General features: G+C 39.1%; 1 protein-coding gene across 2 annotated transcripts; it reads left to right on the top strand.

Moving 5' to 3' along the window:
* Positions 1 to 19,452, top strand: LOC133536873 (heterogeneous nuclear ribonucleoprotein L-like). 2 transcript variants are annotated; one of them, XM_061877525.1, is made up of 14 exons: positions 1 to 166; positions 2,707 to 2,822; positions 2,910 to 3,147; positions 3,227 to 3,312; positions 6,631 to 6,727; positions 6,810 to 6,882; positions 11,660 to 11,692; positions 11,931 to 12,002; positions 13,940 to 14,184; positions 14,260 to 14,381; positions 14,458 to 14,659; positions 14,727 to 14,784; positions 18,674 to 18,784; positions 18,860 to 19,452. In XM_061877525.1, exons 1-14 carry the CDS (start codon positions 89 to 91, stop codon positions 18,916 to 18,918), a joined length of 1,590 nt encoding a protein of 529 aa, XP_061733509.1. In that variant the 5' UTR covers positions 1 to 88; the 3' UTR covers positions 18,919 to 19,452. The 2 variants fall into 2 exon arrangements, with proteins under 2 accessions (XP_061733509.1, XP_061733510.1); XM_061877526.1 differs by lacking the exon at positions 11,660 to 11,692.
* Positions 19,453 to 19,987: the final 535 nt, after the last annotated feature.

Raw genomic sequence — 19,987 nt, 5'->3', positions numbered from 1 at the left:
GTGGGGGGAAAGGCGTCTGGTTTTCATCGGCGCTTCTCGTCCATTTCGTAGCTTCGTCAGTGGCACCAACCTTTTTAACTCGGGCAACATGGCAACTGCAACGAGCCGATACTACAGCGAAGACGGGAGGGCGACCAAAAGGCAGAAAACCGAAGGAATGGCCACGGTAAGATAGTGGTGTTGACTATACTTGAGTTGCTTAAGCTTAAACGTTGGCAGTGGTCAAACCTGCGTCATGTGGTCGTTGCCCATTGGCAAAAAAATACGCATTCGTTGAGAGCGTCTTCAATATTACTCTCTTGCTATTCCTAATGTAATTTCTAATTTAACAATAAAAGACCGAACTACCAATGAATACGCAGTTTGAATTGCGACGTTTGAGGGCTTTTCCCTCGCTGGGCCTACCCGGAGATGGCTTTGTTCTCGCGCGGGCAGCTTAAGCCGTACGTAACCTTTAGCTAGCCAGGAAGCTAACAGCTAAGCTAGCTAGATTCGATTTTGCATGTTTTTGTCCCGACAATAAATATCTCGGTTCGCTATGATTGTAAAAATGTATTCATATTCTGATATATGTGACCCCTTTTTAAATATCAGCAAATAAAGCTAGTGGTTTCCAACCCATGAGTTTGGTCAGCTAACCCACCCCCACTCGTTAAAGCAAAGAGTCCACGTTAGGAAGTACGTGCAAGTTGCTTTTGAAGCAACATGATCTTTGAATCTCAGTAAAACTAAAATAATGATTTTTGGTAACAGTAGAAAAGAGCATCAGACACAAATACAAACAGACGGAGTAGATATTGAAAGGGTAAAATAAACCAGATTTTTGGGAGTATTAATAGATGATAAAATGAACTGGAAATCTCATATACAAAACATACAACATAAGGTGGCAAAAAACATTTCAATAATGAATAAAGCAAAATACGTCCTGGGCCAAAAATCACTTTATATTCTCTACTGCTCGCTAGTGTTACCATATCTGAGTTATTGTGCAGAAATATGGGGAAACAACTACAAATGTGCACTACATTCCTTAACTGTGTTACAAAGAAGATCAATTAAAACAATACATAATGTTGGATATAGAGAACATACAAAACCTTTATTTATTGAGTCAAAAATATTAAAGCTCAGTGATTTGATAAAATTGCAAACAGCTAAAGTGATGTACAAAGCAAATTATAACCTACTATCAAGGAATGTACAACAATTCTTCTCAACTAAAGAGGAGAAATATAACCTTAGAGGAAAATTTAATTTAAAACATTTGTATGCACGTACAACACTTAAAACCTTTAGCATATCAGTATGTGGAATTAAATTATGGAATGGATTAAGTAAAGAAGTTAAACATTGTACTGATATGATCCAGTTTAAGAGGCTGTTCAAATGAATAGTGCTTACAAAGTACAAAGAAGAAGAATTGAGAAACACTTTCAACCTTATTGAAAATAAGACATTCTTCATCTCGGTATGTTAATAATGACTGTATTAATTAATTACGTATTACAAAACTGTTGTGTTTCTCATTCACGGAGATCATTTTGCTGTAAAGAAGGTCAGTGAATGAATGTATATATTTGTGAACACTCTGACGTGGGAAAGGGGTACTCCTTTTCGGACATGACGTATTGTGAAATTGCCTGATGTATAATGTTGTAGGTATGTCATGTTCGAAATAAACTAAGAAAGAAAGAAAGGTACGTAACAAAACCATTCAAATGCAAAATTAAACAAAAAATCTACACTACTGCAAAACAAGCCAAAACTGGGGGAAATGCTTTCCAATGGTACTTGCACCTTTGTGATAAGCCAAATATTGAGGGAGTTTTGAAGTTTAAAAATCAGTCGCTTTTTTTCTACTACATTTTCCATTAAGAGAAAAGATGTGACCTACGTTCTGGAACATAATTTTAAAACATTATAGCGCCCTTGTATTATTTGCCATAAACGTATAAAGTGAAAGAATTGGCTAAAGTAACACAAAGAAAATCAATCATCCATTTTCTACCGCTTGTCCGTTTCGGGTTTGCGGAGGTTGCTGGAGCCGATTTCGGCTGCATTGGGGCAGAAGGCGCGGTGTACACCCTGGACAAGTCGCCACCTCATCGCAGGGCCAACACAGATAGACAGACAACATTTACACTTACATACACACACAGTCATTCATCCATCCATTTTCTACCGCTTGTCCCTTTTTTGGGGTCGCTGGGGCCTTTCTCAGCTGCATTCAGACGGAAGGCGGTCTACACCCTGGACAAGTCGCAATGAGAAACCTTGGAGGGGACCGCAGATATGGGGACTGCCCCCAATCTCACCATTGCCGACCTGTGCAATGGACGTCGAGTCCAAATCATTTAATGAAAAAAATAAAACATTTGACACGTTTTATAATTTTTTAGGTGGCGACGTTACAATTAAAGAAAATAGTTCTGACTTCTATATTTCTTGGAGTTTTCCAATGTGGGTTTCCATTAAATCTAATTATACGGACAAATATGTTAACAAGAATTTATGTTTTGTTTATAGTTTTGTATGATCTTGAAATGTAAAAGTTTGTTGAGTTCTTCCATTTCTTCATATCACATCCGTAAAATTTCAAAGTCGACTGTCAACCTTTTTTACTGGTCTAAAAAGCCCACACAAGTATAAACAATGATGCACATCGCAAACCTCCTCAGAGTGGCTACAATAATTTTGTGATAGGGATTTGAGGACCCCCACAAGACCCTGCCATCCGTCGTCGTGCACGTCCGAGGACTGGTGGATAGTGTCACAGAGGCCGACCTAGTGGAGACCCTGCAAGAATTTGGAGCCATTAGGTAAAGAAAGTTTTGCAATGGTGGTTGACATTCACTGCTTAACTAGTCTTCCGAGGGCTTATATTGTCACTGGTGATATCATTGCAGCTATGTGGTGGTGATGCCGAAAAAGCGTCAGGCTCTGGTGGAGTACGAGGACATGAACGGCTCGTCCACGGCGGTGACTTATAGCGCAGACAATCAAGTTTACATTGCAGGCCACCCGGCCTTTGTCAACTACTCTACAAGCCAGAAGATCTCTAGGCCGGGGGATGCGGATGACTCCAGGAGTGTCAACAATGTCCTTCTCCTCACCATAATGAACCCTATTTACCCCATCACCACGGTGAGCTCAATGGTGCATCTTCTTTGCTGTGGACAACAAATAATTTTTCAACATCATTTTGTATTCCCCCCGCCCACAGGAGGTTCTTTACACCATTTGCAACAACTGCGGCCCTGTACAAAGAATTGTCATCTTTAGGAAGAATGGTGTGCAGGCCATGGTGGAATATCCTTTTGAATGACAACGTGTGCAACAGTAACAACAAACATGGTGGTTTATGTGAAATAGGGCTGGGCGATTTGGCCTTTTTTTAAATATCTCAGTATTTTTAGGCCATATCGGGATATACGATGTATATCTCGGTATTTTGCCTTAGACTTGAATTAACATTGATACATATAATCACAGCAGTATGGTTACTCTATATGTCTACATTAAAACATTCTTGTTCATACTGCATTAATATATGCTCATTTTAAACTGTAATGCAAAGAAAGAAATCACAACTAAGTCAATTGACCAAAACTTTATTTATTAAACAGTTATTAGCAGGTGACTTTTCAAATGATGCTACATATTAGCAGTAATGCTACTTTTGGTAGTAATGTTTGTGCCCCACACTTGACAAATTAGTTGTATATTTGACGTATTCCCGCTTGAAGCCGAACCACCGCCACACAATAGACCCCGTACTGTTTCCTTAGGAATTAATTATTCATTCATTTGTTACCAGATTCGCACCTTCTGTCTCTCGTATTACCACCCTCAACACTCTGATGGCATCACAGCTAAAGTTAGCCAGGCTGCTACCACTCTGCTCCGTGAGGGCGTATAAGTATGTGCCGTATGATGTGATAGTATGTGCGCTTGCTGTCTGTGAGGAGGAGTCACAAGGAGTGGGAAGAGCCTGTAGTGTAATGCCCGCAGCTAAAAAGAACTACGTGAGAACGTATGCTCGAATATTACGATATAGTCATTTCTATGTCTCACAGACACAAACCTGCGCTATAGCGCGTATATCGATATATCACCCATCCCCAATGTGAAGTTAAATCATGCAAAGCAACCTTACTTGAACAAGAACAATGCATATTTATCCAGGAGAGTCTTGATACCAATTTCCTTGACCCAACCACACAAAGAAATTGTAGAACTCATTGCTTTTCCAAGTTTTTCATCTGTTCTGTCATGTAGAATGATGTCTGGAGGACAAGATGTCACTCCACAATCCTTTTTTGATAAAATAATAGGGATAGATTCCATTCCATAGTTGGATTTTTTTCTCGTATCTGCTTTTTGCATGAAGATCTTGGCTGTTTGTGTACTCTGTTCACGTGCTGCTTGCTGCACAACCGCATTCTTGGCTTGGTTGACCACCACAGTTTTTAACCGTCGAGAATATAAAAAATATGCGCTTTTTAGAGAAATATTTTGGTCACAAAAAACCTGTCAGACAGGATATGGAGACCTGACATGACTCAGAGGTTTCTATGCAATAAATTAGTCTTGATTTCCTAAACGTTTTGAGTCTTCTACAACACATGCAAATACCTTAATCTGATCGTATTTGGCTTTTTAAAGATTGGAATAACACACAGATTATGCTATTATAAACTAAGTATTTGGTGAGTTATCAATGCGGCAAATCTAACATACAAAGTATGAAGCTAAAATAAGTCAATATTTTTAAGTATATCAGAATCAGAAATACTTTTAATAATCCCTGAGGGGAAATTAAGATTTAAAACATACCCATTGGATAAGTGGAGAAACATCCTCAAAGAAGACACTCAAAATACCGTATTTCCTTGATCTTCCGCAGGGTATATAGTATGCGCCTGCCTTAAATTACTGCCGGGTCAAACTCGCTTCGCAAAATAATTAGCGCATGCTTTGTATTACCGCCGGGTCAAACTCGTGACGTCACGAGTGACACTTCCCCTGTCATCATTTTCAAAATGGAAGAGGCTGATTTCAATACCGGTCATTTGAAATTGCATAAAGGGAAGAAGATTAAGAGCTATTCAGTAGGATTTAAGGTCCAAGCTATTGAATACCGGTATGCTGAAAAGAACAGTAAGCAGCTATGTTTTATTAATATACCGTAGCTGCGTGTGTCAAATATGAGTCATTAAATGACTCCCGCCTCCTGGTGGTAGAGGGCACTAGTGATCCTTCTTGCGACTACTCTGCTGCAAAAGAAGTGACAATGAGTGACGTGATATGTGCTGGGACGGATATGACGTGGGGGGGTGCATGACGGACCGTTTAGGATGTAACACTCCTATGCTGGCTGTGTAAACAACCGGGCTGAAATAAAGCATGTTCCAGTCCTACATACCCAGTGTATTATTTATACAATAACACTTCATGGTGGCAGCGGTGGGATAAAGAGATCACCCACGGAGCAGAACGGGAGGGGGAGTTGTCCGAGGATAATTCTGTCGTTGCCCGCACGTGAGGAGTTGAGCTAACTGTTAGCTGCGGTCTAATAGCAGTTTTCTAAACTGGACTTTCAATCGAAGCATGAGGTAATAAAGGAAGATCGCCATCGAGACAGAGACTTTTAAAACTGAAGAAAGATAAGGAAGACTTCTATAAACAAGTTATCAATGTTTTTGATCAGAAGGAGCTGGCATGGACTTCCATCCATCCATTATCTACCGCTTATTCCCTTTGGGGTTGTGGGGGGTGCTGGTGCCTGACTTCATTTATAAGTAAAGGATAGACCATAATAAGGTTTTTTTTTTGTTAAATGTGCTTTTCATGATGGTATCCTTACATCACACTCAAATTTTTACTGCATGCTTTTGGTAAGTGCCGGAGTGAGAAGAGGTTTTAAAATAATTAGCGGATGCTTACCTTTACCGCATGCCTTCGGTAAGCGCAGGAGTGAGAAGAGGTTTTAAATTAATTAGCGCCCCGGCGGTAATTCAAGGAAATACGGTATGTGACATGACGCAAGCACATTCTGTCCGGTAGACAGAAACCTGCAAACAGCTGTAATTTCACACTAAAAGTTGTGTATACACAATGCAATTAATTCAGAAAATAATGTTTATCTTTTCCTAGTCAGTCAAATAAGTTTACCAAAATATATCTTTTCTGTGTGTCTCGATCTCTGCCCTTTGAGTCAAAGATTGTGAATGACTGAAAAGAGGGCACACGGCTTTCAGTTAATTCTGTTAACCTGAGGGCGATGCACAGAGAGCGTCGACTTTCTCCCTGTTTGAACCGAGAGACGAAGAAACCCGAGACTCGACATGTCTGTGTCACTGAAATGCCGGTGACAGCAGAGAAAAAAAATCTTGCCTCTGGCGGATATTTATCACACTAAAACATCAATGTCGATTATATGTGCAGCCCCAGCGTATGGCCAACAGTCACATTAGAGATAAAGCATAGAAACGGGGAGTTTAAATGTTTTGTGAAAATATAAGAAACCAAATTATTTGAGAAATCAGACCAATTTTGTGCATGGAAAGGTACTGACTGTCATTACACTCAAGAGATCTTGACGTTGTTTCTTAACCCTGTTGCTACGTTTGACTCTGTGCAAAGCGCTCAACGAGCCAAAGCGTCTCTCAATGGAGCTGACATCTACTCTGGCTGCTGCACATTGAAGATTGAATACGCCAAGGTACATTTGGCCCCTCGCATAATAACCAATGCATCCTTGGGATATTTATTACATAATGAATAAATGTATCTTCTTTCCTCAGCCCACTCGGCTGAACGTGTTCAAGAATGACCAGGACACTTGGGACTACACCAACCCCAATCTGGGTGGCCCAGGTAACGCTCTCTCGCTTTTACACACACACATTTTTCCAAACACATGCTTAGTACAGACGCACTCACAATTATGTTGCATCACTTGTCAAAAAGCTTGTCCTGAAGTAACGCAGTCAGATAGCAAAGGGAGCACTGACGTCTGAAACAGCAAACGTGTCAAAACCTCTTTCATATAAACCTGTGATTATTGAAACAATGCAGTGAACTGCCGAGTGACTGTGTGACAGGACTGTACAAACACGTTTCATGAATATTGGTAACACAAGGGATGCACGATAATGGAAATTGAATTTATAACCTAAAATTACTTGACCTTCACACAGATAGCAGATATTAATCTATATATATTTACACAGGATTTTGTGAGAAGAAATTTAACAGTTCACACTTATGCCCATAATATAGACACTTGACCAAAATATCCAAAAATATTGTAGGGAATATGATGTCACCAAATAATTTGAGTACAAATGCGCACTTATGGACACAATTAGAGTAATTTTGTAGGGGAAACATATTTTTTAATAATTTAAATGATCAACAACTCAAACATTCAGAATTTGATTTCATGAATGGACAAATAAACAAATCTAACACCACATGTATAAATGAGACCAGCAGAACTAAGCTAATAAGATTTATACAGAAAATATTGTAATGCTGATGGTAAACAATGAAAATAATGTATTTCCTTAAAATAATTCAGGATCCAAATAATTGTTTTTTTTCCACTAAGAAATAAAAAAAAAAGCAAAAACCTGTTCCTCCATATGAACCATGAAGTTAAACGTAACTACTCATTTTGTCATCAAGGTCTTTTCTTTCAAACTCTTATCTATCATCACTTGTGGCTTCGCTTTTGCTGCGGGCTGTAGGTGTAAAAATACCGTTTTCACATGATCATATACTGAAAAAATATTGAGCTATTTCAACTGCCAAATCTTTAACGTGTATGCTTGTTGGTGTAAAACAGGGATCACCAACCGCGGGCACCAGGTAGCCCGTAAGGACCAGATGAGTAGCCCGCTGGCCTGTTCTAAAAATAGCTCAAATAGCAGCACTTACCAGTAAGCTGCCTCTGTTTTTTAAAATTGTATTTATTTACTAGCAAGCTCGTCTCGCTTTGCTGCTCGACATTTTTATTTCTGAGAGAGACAAAACTCAAATAGAATTTGAAAATCCCCAAAAATATTTTAAAACCTTGGTCTTAACTTGCTTAAATTCATAAATTATTTTTACTTTGCTTCTTACAACTTTCAGAAAGACAATTTTAGAGAAAAAATACAACCTTAAAAATGATTTTAGGAATTTTAAACACATACCTTTTTACCTTTTAAATTCCTTCCTCTTTTTTCCTGACAATTTAAATTAATGTTCCAGTAAAAAAATATATATATATTGTAAAGAATAATAAATACAGTTTAATTAAATTCTTCATTTTAGCTTCTGTTTTTTTGACAAAGAATATTTGAAATATTTATTCAAACTTATTGTGATTAAAATTAAAAAAATATATTCTGGCAAATCTAGAAAATCTTTCGAATCAAATTTAAATCTTATTTGAAAGTCTTTTGAATTTCTTTTAAAATTTTTGTTCTGGAAAATCTAGAAGAAATAATGATTCGTCTTTGTTAGAAATATAGCTTGGTCCAATTTGTTATATATTCAATGAAAGTGCAAATTGGATTTTAACCTATTTAAAACATGTCATCAAAATTCTAAAAAACAAAAAACCATCCGTTAAAGGGAAAAAAAATATACGGCGGAATGACAGAAATACCCATTTTTATATATATATATATTTATTTATTTATTTATTTAAGGTAAATTGAGCACATTGGCTATTTCTGGCAATTTATTTAAGTGTGTATCAAACTGGGAGCCCTTCGCATTAGTCAGTACCTAAGAAGTAGCTCTTGGTTTCAAAAAGGTTGGTGACCCCTGGTATAAAGAATCCTCCCCAGCCCCGGCCTGTTTTCTACACCTGTCAATAATGTAATAAAGCGCGTCCACACAGAGATTGGTGCACCGATAACTCAGAACTGGTTTCCAATTGCATAATGTAGTTGTGTTAATCAGATCTTTTAAAAAGCCAGACACAGTCAGATTAGGTGTATACACCTGTGAATAATGTAGTAAAAAGCGTCCGCACAGAGATTGATGCACCGATAACTCAGAGAACTGGTTTCCAATCGCATAATGTCGGTGTGTTAGTCAGATCTTTTAAAAAGCCAAAAACAACCCGATTAGGTGTTTCCCTGTGTCAAGCTGAAATATTTGAGAAATCTAATTTAGCGCATAGAAACATACTTGGAGTTATTATTGCTAACAAGTGACCTATTCAGTGTTTTCTTTGAATTGAAATGTTTCCTTTCACTACAAATGTATCACAAAAAAAAGAACAATTATTTGGTGCTTGCTGATATGAGATCTTGAGACACATGCAGACTGAGGCAGCTGGAAGTATTTTTTTGTAAAGGTGATTTTTGATTTTCTAGGAGCATACTGGCACAGGACTAATTCTACTGTGCGTGAGCTCGCTTAACACTTAAAGTAAGGTACGTTTGACTGGTGTAGATGCTCAGGTGCGGCGATTGTCGGGGCTTGGGCTGGGCGTAATGGCCTTTTTTTAATATCTCTATTTTTAGGCCATATCGTGATACACAATATTTATCTCGATATTTTGCTGTGGCCTTTAATTAACACTTGATACATATAATCACAGCAGTATGATGATTTTATGTGTCTACATTCAAAATATCTTGTTCATACTGCATTAATATATACTACTTTTAAACTTTCATGCAGAGAAGGAAATCCCAACTAAGTCAATTGACCAAAACTGTATTTATTAAACAGTTATTAGCAGGTAACTTTTAAAATGATGCTACATATTAGCAGTATTGCTACTTTTGGTAGCAACACTTGTGCCCCACAATCGACAAATTAAAGTTGTCTATTCGACATATTCCCGCTTGAGGCCGAACCACCGCCATACGACGGACCCTCTGCTGTTTTTCTTGGGAAGTAATTCTTCCTTCATTTGTTAGCAGATCCGCACCTTCTTTCTCTCGCATTAGCACTCGCACGGCTTCGCTAGCATCACAGCTAACGTTACCCACGCTGCTACCTCTCTGCTCCGTGAGGGCGTATACTTATGTGACGTGTGTAAGAGTGCGCTTATTGTCTGTGAGAAGGAGACACAAGGAGTAGGACGAGCCTGTTGTTTGATGCCCGCAGCTAAAAGCAACTCCGTGAGAACGTATACTTGAATATCACGATATAGTCATCTTCTATATCTCACAGAGATATAGAAACCCGCGATATATCGCACATGTCGATATATTGCCCAGCCCTAGTTGGAGCCATTGTAGAGCCCAGCGCGATACCATGGACATGCACAACATTGTTAAAATCATAGAATAAACTGTAATGCGACCGCTCCTTGCAGATATTTAATAATGGCTAACACAATTTAAATTTTAAATTTGAGCGAAACTGCAGAATAGACTTGATGCCTGAATGATCAGTGTGAGCTCAGGCCAGCTACTTTAAGTACGCCCAAAGTGTTTGCCTTCTCGGCCACACAGTCGCATCGTGCCTCTTGGCAAATGTGCACGATAGTCTTTCAACTGCCTTCCTTCAGTCATTTTTTCTGGAAACACCTTGTGACCATAACCCACACCCACAGTTAAATTACGTGCTTCTAACACAGCAAGGGTTCCGCCTCCAACACACTGTAACGCACGCTGGAGGGAGCAGCAGACACATGCTGACATCACCGTGTGTGTCCTCCTTCACTGAGGACATGCCCACTCACCACACCCTCAGACATGAGGCTGTAAGGCAACAAACATGGAGACTCTGTAGGACTGATTCCTCACTCACACCTGATCCCCGATGACAACGCACACGTCTTGAAGGCGCTGAGCTACGCTTGGTCCCTCCCTTCAGACACACTAAAGTGCCAACGCTTGAACACGCCCTCACCCCTCCCATGAGAACACGGAGGCTGACACCAATGAGATCTGCCCAAACAGACAAAAGGGACACACTGATGCGCCAACACAACACACCGCAACTGATCCAATAGACGTCACCATGGAGACAACTGATGAAGACAACGACACTGCTGACAACACCATCAGAACACGCAGCCCAGTCAGGCCCATTTGTGCAGAACTCAGCTTTGTCTGCTCTACATGCATCCTGTGTCGCTGCTTTGTCTCCATCTTTCAGAGTCTAGAAGCTGACTAAGTCCTCCTGCGCGCTATGGCCACTTTGCACCTCCAAGGAGCCAGCTTGCGCTATGGCAGCCACACGGCCGGCCTGCAAGGGGCGCGTAAACGGAGCATTCCGAAAAAGGACCCGAAACTTGGACCGAGCGACCAAGTTAGAAGGCGTGTTGGCGAGTTGTTTCCCCCAAAAGAGGCAAAGGCTAGGAGTGTGAAATGAGTAGTGGAGTGGTGAAACTACTGCAGCCTTCCTGTGTGTGAGCATGCAGTAAGTAACAGCACCACACCACTGCAACAACGAGCAGCACCCAACATGGACACACCTGACTGACACCACCATGTTTGGAATCCCCTCTGACGCCATGTGACAGCCTTTAAATTGATGTAGGACGTGCTAAGCGCCTCTAGTTTGAAGTGGCGTGTACGAGGGCATCTCAGGCTATGATTATGTTGATTTTACGACCCCGTTCTAGTGTTGTTGACATGTGATTGTTGATGTGGCCTCTCTGAATGTCTGTGATTTAATTTGTTTACCTGCACAGATGGCGATGCAGATGGCAATGGCGGCAACGCAGGTGTGTCTGTATGCGCCTTGTCTTGTTTCTAAAAACCTAGCCGTTTGTCACTGTCCTAACCCCCCACCCGGCACAAATCACCAGCACACACCCATCTTGTCTTCCATTCTGTCTCCGCTAATTGTAAAGGAGCTTTCACAGGAGTGCTTTCATAGAGGGCGGGGCCAAACTGTGTGCTGGTCTTATCTTTCCGCTGTCGCTAACACACCATGTCGCCATCTTTGTTCTCTCCTCACAGACGACATGGGCGTCAACCCCAACAAGCGCCAACGTCAGCCAGCTCTGTTGGGCGACCACCCCCCGGATTTCGGTAAGGTTCTGATTGGACAGAATGCACATGACAGCCGGTGTTAGTTCATGTTTGCACTTTCTCCACATTTAAGTTACAGCCTTATTCCAAAAAAGGAGTAATCATTTTTGTCCTCAAAATTCTACAGTCAATGGCCCATAATGTGAAGGTATTTTTTTTTTCTTACAGATTTATTAAAAAAATAAAAACAAGTACAGTTTGCATTTGCTTAATACTTTGTTGCTGCTCCTTTGGCAGAAATTACAGCCTCAAATCTTTTTGAATACATTGCCACATGCCAAGGCTGCATGATTATGGCCAAAATAACTGATTTTTTCATCAATATAGAAATCAAGATCATTCATCACGTTTATTTACTGTTAATTAAAAATATATCTTATTGCACATTCTATTTGAAACAGTATGTAAACTTGGCTTTCATTTAAAAATGAACCTATAAAAACAATTGATAATGAAATACAAGTGACGAAAGACAAATGGCTAACTGAAATACATTTTCCATTGCAAAATGCGATAAAGTACAAGCAAGTGAAAAAAAAATAAGATTATACTCAAAATGCACATAGACAAAAACATATTCATGTATGCCGAAGCAAGAGGATAAAAAAATATTTCATTTTTCAAATAATCTGCAACAAAATACTCAAATATATCGATATATCGCCCAGGCCTATTCTGCATACTTATGTACATGTGATATTTAGTTTATTATTTTTTTTATACATTTTGCAAAATTAAACTTTTCCCATTGTCATTAAGGGGTATTATATGTAGAATTTTGAGGACAAAATTAGATGTATTCCCTTTTGGAATAAGGCTGTAACATAACTAGGGTTGGGTATCGTTTAAATTCGAACGATTCCGATTCTTTAAAAAAAAAAAAAAAGGCAGGGTCAAAAAAAAGTTTAGGATATTTTAAATGAGCTAGCTAACCTACAGTCTTTCTGAATGAAATAGTCTGACATTCACCATCAATTTTAATTCTATTAACTTTTTATGAACTTTACTATAAATTCCTCACAGGCCTGTTTTCAACTAGAATATAAATATCAAATCTATGAACTTGAATATAAATATTGTAAATTATGAATACATTTTCACAGGGGTACATTTTCATCAAGAGAGCTTTATTTTTGAAAACCTCATGAAAACACATTTACACACAAGTGTATGATGCTGCAGGTACTCAAACATGTTACCGTGCTCCCACTGATGGGCTAACCTGGTGCAAAAAAGCAAATAAACAATAAGAAACAACTTGAGAAACCCAGTCCAGATTAGCAGTAGGTACAGTATAAAATCAGAGACTGTTCTTGTTTAGAAAAATGACCATATCCGCCTTCTTAGGCAGGATGCGTGAGCGTTCTGGACAGATAGTGTCTCCTGTCAAAGACGGGACACGCATTTATTTGTACTCCATGAACTCTGAGGTGCTTCATCATGTTCGACGTGCACCCTCCCGAGCACGAAACAGTCCTGTCGCACGTGATGCATTTCGCCGATATTTCTTTTTATTTTTTTTTTTAGTAAAATAAAGCCACACTTTCGACCGTCGACGCCCGCTATCCATGCTTGACTGACTCGCTCGGCTAGATAGGCTAACACTTCCGACAGTGGGCGCTTCTTTGTTGGTTTTCAGCGGCTTCTTCTTCCGGGTCGGACTTATTTTTTTCCGGTCGGCAAACCGGGTATCGCAACTAGGAATCGAAATTTAAACTTTTGAACGATTCCAGGAGAATCGGAAAGTTATTCCCGGTTCCAATCGATACATTCGATACCCAACCATAAACATAACAAAATGTGGAAAAAGTGAAGCGCTGTAAATACTTGATGGATGCACTGTACTTTTTCCGTTTTTTTTTTTTACCTCGGACGTCGAAAATAAAAAAATGTTTGGATGTTTCCTAACTTGTATTGTGCTCTGCTTCGCTTCCCAGTCAATGGTTTCCATATGTATGACGAGAGTTATGGCTCCTCCCCATATGAGAGTCGCCGAATGGGCCCCCCGATGAGAGGACGCGGGGGCAGAAACTATGCATCGAATTACGGACCGCCTCCCCCTCTTGGCGAGTACGGTGCCCATGCGGAGTCACCAGTGCTCATGGTTTATGGACTGGATGCTGTCAAGATGAACGCCGACCGGGTCTTCAACATGTTCTGTCTCTATGGAAACGTGGAGCGGGTCGGTGTCGCGTGGCTGGCGTGTTGCTCATTTGAGAGTTGTGCTGATTTTGGGCAATCCTGCCTCCCGTTACAGATAAAGTTCATGAAGAGCAAGCCTGGCGCCGCCATGGTGGAGATGAGCGACTGCTACGGCGTGGACCGTGCCATCACACATCTCAACAACAACTTCCTCTTTGGACAGAAGCTCAACGTGTGGTGAGCAGGCACTTGTTTGATGATAATAATGGAAGTCCTTCACCCCTCACACATGTACTTTCCCTTCTTCCTGCAGCGTCTCCAAGCAACTGGCCATCATGCCGGGTCAGTGTTACGAGCTAGAGGATGGTTCTAGCAGCTTCAAGGACTTCCACGGCTCCAGGAACAACCGCTTCACGTCACCAGAACAGGCTGCCAAAAACCGCATCCAACACCCGAGCAACGTTCTGCACTTCTTCAACGCTCAGCCTGACGTTACGCCAGAGATCTTCACTCAGGTGACCATTTGTTCATCTGGTCTCGACTTTGTTGTGTCGCCGCCGTTTATAACTGCTTTCTTTGCAGATCTGTGAGGAGATCGGCGTGAAGGCTCCAACTAACGTCAAACTGTTCACAGGAAAGAGTAAGTTGTCTATTCGTGCAATTGGTGGCTGGGCGAGAAGGCTTTTTTCACATCAAAATATAATTTCTCCTCAAAAGTTTAACTGAATGTTGTTAATTTATAGCATCAACAAGTGACAAATATCCACAAAATGTTAGTTTTTCTTGGTGATGTCACGCATTTGCCAGTTGTTGCTGGGCAGAATAAAGTCACCACACCGCAGATAAATAGATAAATAAACACACTAAGGATTATCGGTTCATACAAATTATTCACTATAGTCAAAATTCCTTTTAAAAACTCAATTTATTCCTGAACGGGGTTTGTAAATAAAAGTTTGTGTACTGAATCATTAAATAAATGTAAAAGTGATTAATTGGTTTCAGCCTCAACAAAAATCCATATTTTAGTAAAAGTTTGTACACTTTAAACGCAACATAAAGCGCTATACAGTATTGTATTTCAAACATTAGGGAGTGAGGGGTCAACTTTCTATTCAATAACAAAGTGAAAATAACAATTAGCTAAACGGTTTTCATTTTCAGCCGACTGTTGGGTTTGAAGACAAACCCAACGGTCTAGTTGCAATCAATTGAATGCCCTGAGATATCAAAAAGTAAACACCATGTTTCGTTTTTTTACAACACTTGTTTTTTTCATGTCAAAATTATTACTTTAAAAAACATTCATGTGACATATTTTGTTAATGTTTTATTGTATATAGTTAATTCCTATACAACAAATTTCTGCTCAAACTCTTAATTGATCTGTCCCAATACAGCATGTACATACAATCAGAACATGAACATAACTTTAAAAAATACCACCTATAAAAATGGAGATGAAAGCATAATGTATTGAGAAAAAGCTGACATGTTGTTAACAGACAAATATCTCTTTAATGTATGGATAATGTTTTTCTACAGCCTTTTTATTAGACTTTACATATTACATGATGGCGCCACATTCACACCCTACCCCACCCCAACACTGTTTCACCTAACAATAATAATCGTGATTTCAACATTGATTAAAAAAAATAACCTTAACTATTATTTTGACCCTAATTGTGCAGCCCCATGTATAAGACTAGATCATACATTAACACTATTTTTATCTATATGAACAAAAACTGCAGTTTTTTGGCCATCAGGTGCTATATTTCAAATGTTTTACATTTGTGTTTATTTTTGTATCACTGTCTATAAATTGTTATATTGTGTAATGTTTACATTTATTTTACTTATTGCTTTCTGCCATATTACGTTGTTTATAATGCTTGTGTTGCGTTCATATGCACATTCAATTTCTACTTGAGGTCCATGAAACAGTGTTTTTATCTAGCATAGTGTTTCTTCTACAAAATACATTATATTGAATGCTTGTTTTTTTTAAATTAACTTGGTTAAAAGATTTCAGTTAGAGAACTTTTTGAAAACTTTGAGCAAATGTAAAAATACCACGATAACTAATATTGTTCACAATAGCTGTGATAAGTTTTCATAGCGGGACATCCCTATGCTAAACCATTTTAATATTTTGTAATGCAAGTATAAAACCTTAAAGTTGCATCTTAAGTGTACTGGGAGCCATTGCATGTGGGACAATACTGTATAGTGTATTTTTCCTTGTCAAAAGTCTAGCAGCCACATTTTGAACCAGCTGCAAACTTCTATTGCTGGACGGGGGATGCCCCGAAAATATGTTACAGTAATCAAGACAAGACGTAACGAACGCAGGAATATTGATCGCAGCATCACTGAAGAACAAAATGGGACAGACTTTAGAAATATTAGAGATTAAAAAGGATGTGTTAAAAACACTTTTTAATGTGCAGCTCAAACAAGAGAGTTGGGTCAAAGATAAATCGAGATTCTTCGAGTCTTTTTGTGTAATTGTTTGGTTTTCAAATTTCAAAGCGGTATCCTTGAACAAGTGTCTATGCCAAACAGAACCGATAATAAACATTTCCGTTTTCTTAGCGTTAAGATGCAAAAAGTTGCTGCACATCCATTGTCTGATTTCATCAAGACACACCTCCAGATGATCAAAATCTGGTGTGTTAGTCAGCTTTAAAACATACTTTGAGGTCACGTCATTATCGGAGACACACTGCATCCTTTCAGTAAGAAAAGAGTTCGACCAAGAAAATGCCAAGTCTAACATACAGATAGATACTTGATTCGATAAATTCTAATAGAAATTTATGATCGGTATGGAAAGCAACATGGATGACAAATCAATAAATCAGATCAAAGCTTCCAAAGTTGGCAATAGATCATTAGTCACCTTTGCAAGGGCTGGATCACAAATTGATTTAGCTGTTGTGCAACAATTATATTTTTCAGGATTTTAGAGGTAAATGGGAGGTGCAATAATTTAGCAGGTGGTCAAAATCAAGGTTAGGTCTTTAAAGCAGAGGATGAATAACAACTGTTTTGAATGCTAAGGGAACAGTACCGGAGGAGAGTGATAGATGAATAATATTTAGCACTGATGGACCTAATAATACTAACAGCTTCTTGATGAGTTTCCCAGGAAGCGGGTTAATTTGACATGTTTTTGTCCTATTGACCTGTTGCAAGAGTTCCTCTGTTAGTTCTTCAAAACAAGAAAGATTATTTTGGAGAGGTGATTGCTGTAATGCATACATTCATATCAATGTTTATGGAACCCCTCTGGAGCTGCAACGTGGTGTCTTTAATCTCCTTTCTAGTGAGCTCACTTGTTTTTTGTAAAGACTTGCATGAAGTCATCAGCAGAGTGGGTTGAGCTACTGGGAGAAGATCCTGGTTGGGTTAGTGATGGTACGCTGTTAAAACAAAAATAAGGATCGTTTTCATCCAGCCAAATAAGGTTAGAATATAACTACTTTTAGCTAAGGTACGAGCGTGTTTAAGTTATTAAACTATCACTCCATGCTTGATGGAAGACTTCTGGTTTTGTTGCATGTCATTTGCATTCAAACTTTCTACATGATTGTTTAGGATTGCCTCGGTTTCTTCCGTAAACCAAGGCGTACGCCTCAAAGGAGCCTTTTTTAGTTTTAACTGTGTTATACCATCAATGGCATTGTGCAAGGCATCATTAAAGATGTTGGTGAGGTTGATTGATTGAAACTTTTATTAGTAGATTGCACATCCATCCATCCATCTTCTTCCGCTTATCCGAGGTCGCGTCGCGGGGGCGTTCCCATGGTCTTCCCCGTGGCCTCCTACCGGTTGGATGTACCCTAAACACCTCCCTCGGGAGGCGTTCGGGTGGCATTCTGCCCAGATGCACCTAGATTGCACAGTTCAGTTCATATTCCTTACAATTGACCACTAAATGGTAACACCCGAATAAGTTTTTAAACTTGCTTAAGTCGGGGTCCACGTTAATCAATTCATGGTAATCAAAAGAGCTTACCTCATTTGGGAACGCCGCCATTACAGAGGGCATTTTAGCAGCATTGTTACGGCTGCTAAAACATTGCTTATCATTTTGTTGGCAATAACTCCCAACTGCAGATTTTATGAGATAGAGATTGGACATTGGGTGTATAGGATTGTAATTTATGTAATCTGAAATCAAACATTGAAACAACTAAGCTTTTTGATGATGGCATTATCTTCCGCATTTCCTAGACCACAGGTGTCAAACTTAGGTGACCTGGAATTAATGTCTACTTCAACTTTCCTACTAAATGTATTCATGGTTTCCTTTGACAGAAAAAAATATCACATGAAGATGGTTTTAAAATGTTACTTTCTATCTCTCTCTCTCTATCCCTCTCTCTATCTCTATATGTATGTGTATGTATGTATATTTTTTTCAATTTTTATTTTTCCCAGAAAATGATTAATCAATTTGGAATTGAAAAAAGAATGTGAATTGATACATTTTGGTACTCCCCTGTTTCTTCCACCAGGTGGCGCAGCTTCAAGCGACCGCAGCGCCTCAGGCCTGCTGGAGTGGGAGTCCATCAACGACGCCATGGAGGCTCTGTCCGTGATGAACCATCATCAGATGAAGAACTCAAGTAGGTCTTCAAGTTGGATGTTTTGAAGTCCGCTCTACCGTTCTTGAATGTCGACTGTTTTCCCCTTTATTGCAGCTGGTCCGTACCCGTACACCCTCAAGCTGTGCTTCTCTACCGTTCAACACGCCAACTAAGATGCTTTCCCCTCTCGGAAGATCGGGCCTAGCTTCATTTCCATGTGACGACATGCAGTTTAGATCTCAGTGCATTTGTGTCTTGGGAAGTTAAATGTGTTATTTAAGTGTCGTTTTCATTATCAGCCTTCCAATGTGCAGTTGTCATTTCCCTTGTTTTTTTTTTTTTCCACTTATCTGACTTTGATGTGAGCTCATTTTGAAAGAGTTAATTTCAGGCTTAATGTAGAACGCCAGACAACATGGTTTTTGAAAGTTGTCTTTTGAAGCTTTTAACATGCTAGATTATTTTTTTTTCTTTTCTGTATTTTTAATTACTGGCTCGTGACTTTTGACATGTCCAACATGCTGAGGGACTGATTCGTTGTAAGAAAATTACAAACTAAAAATTTAAGTTGATTGGACTCTTTATTTGTTCAGCTTTCTTGTACTTGTTACACAACAACTTATTGAATTGTGGCACGTTGCCTGCTAGGGAAACTTGAGTTGTGCATGTATTTTAAAAAAAATAAAAAAAATACTACTTCTTTTCAACTGTTTTCTGTTAACTTTGCATCCGACTGGAAGCCTCAACTGGGAGGCTTCCATCTCCGTGACAAGAAAGGTGTTCCACATAAGACCTGGAAAATGACATTTTGCAACTGGTCCAGACTAAAACATGTCTGAAAATCCCCACTCTGAAATGTTTTTATTTTTGTAACTAATTTTTGCTAATCTGTTTCAAAGAACCAAACCACATGCAACAAAACAAAGCCCCCGAAGTAAATCCAATAATCTGTTCCAGACACCCAAATACATGGAACACGACATTTTGAATATCGAACAGCACTTTTACATGAGACAGCTTGATTAAAAAAAAAAAACATACTACTTTACTATGTTTTATGTCTTGACTTAAAATGTTTCCAAATGTATGCTAATTCGTGTAATATCCGCGAACGCACAACTTTGCATTAACTGAGGTTTACCGCAGTGGTTCTTAACTTTTTTTCAGTGATGTACCCCCTGTGAACATTTTATTAATTTAAGTACCCCATTATCAGAGCAAAGCATTTTTGGTTGAAAAATA

Source organism: Nerophis ophidion, linkage group LG18 (genome assembly GCF_033978795.1).
Source record: "Nerophis ophidion isolate RoL-2023_Sa linkage group LG18, RoL_Noph_v1.0, whole genome shotgun sequence".
NCBI classification, from domain to species: Eukaryota; Metazoa; Chordata; class Actinopteri; order Syngnathiformes; family Syngnathidae; genus Nerophis; species Nerophis ophidion.
This window is presented reverse-complemented; position numbering and strand designations above follow the sequence as displayed.

What these genes read in the sequence shown, in the direction of transcription:
- LOC133536873 (XM_061877525.1), top strand. Translation starts at nt 89, where the DNA reads ATGGCAACTGCAACGAGCCGATACTACAGCGAAGACGGGAGGGCGACC. An exon ending in GGTGTGCAGGCCATGGTGGA is followed by an intron (nt 3,313 to 6,630) that starts ATATCCTTTTGA and finishes CCCTGTTGCTAC; the next exon opens with GTTTGACTCTGTGCAAAGCG. An exon ending in TCTATGGAAACGTGGAGCGG is followed by an intron (nt 14,185 to 14,259) that starts GTCGGTGTCGCG and finishes CTCCCGTTACAG; the next exon opens with ATAAAGTTCATGAAGAGCAA.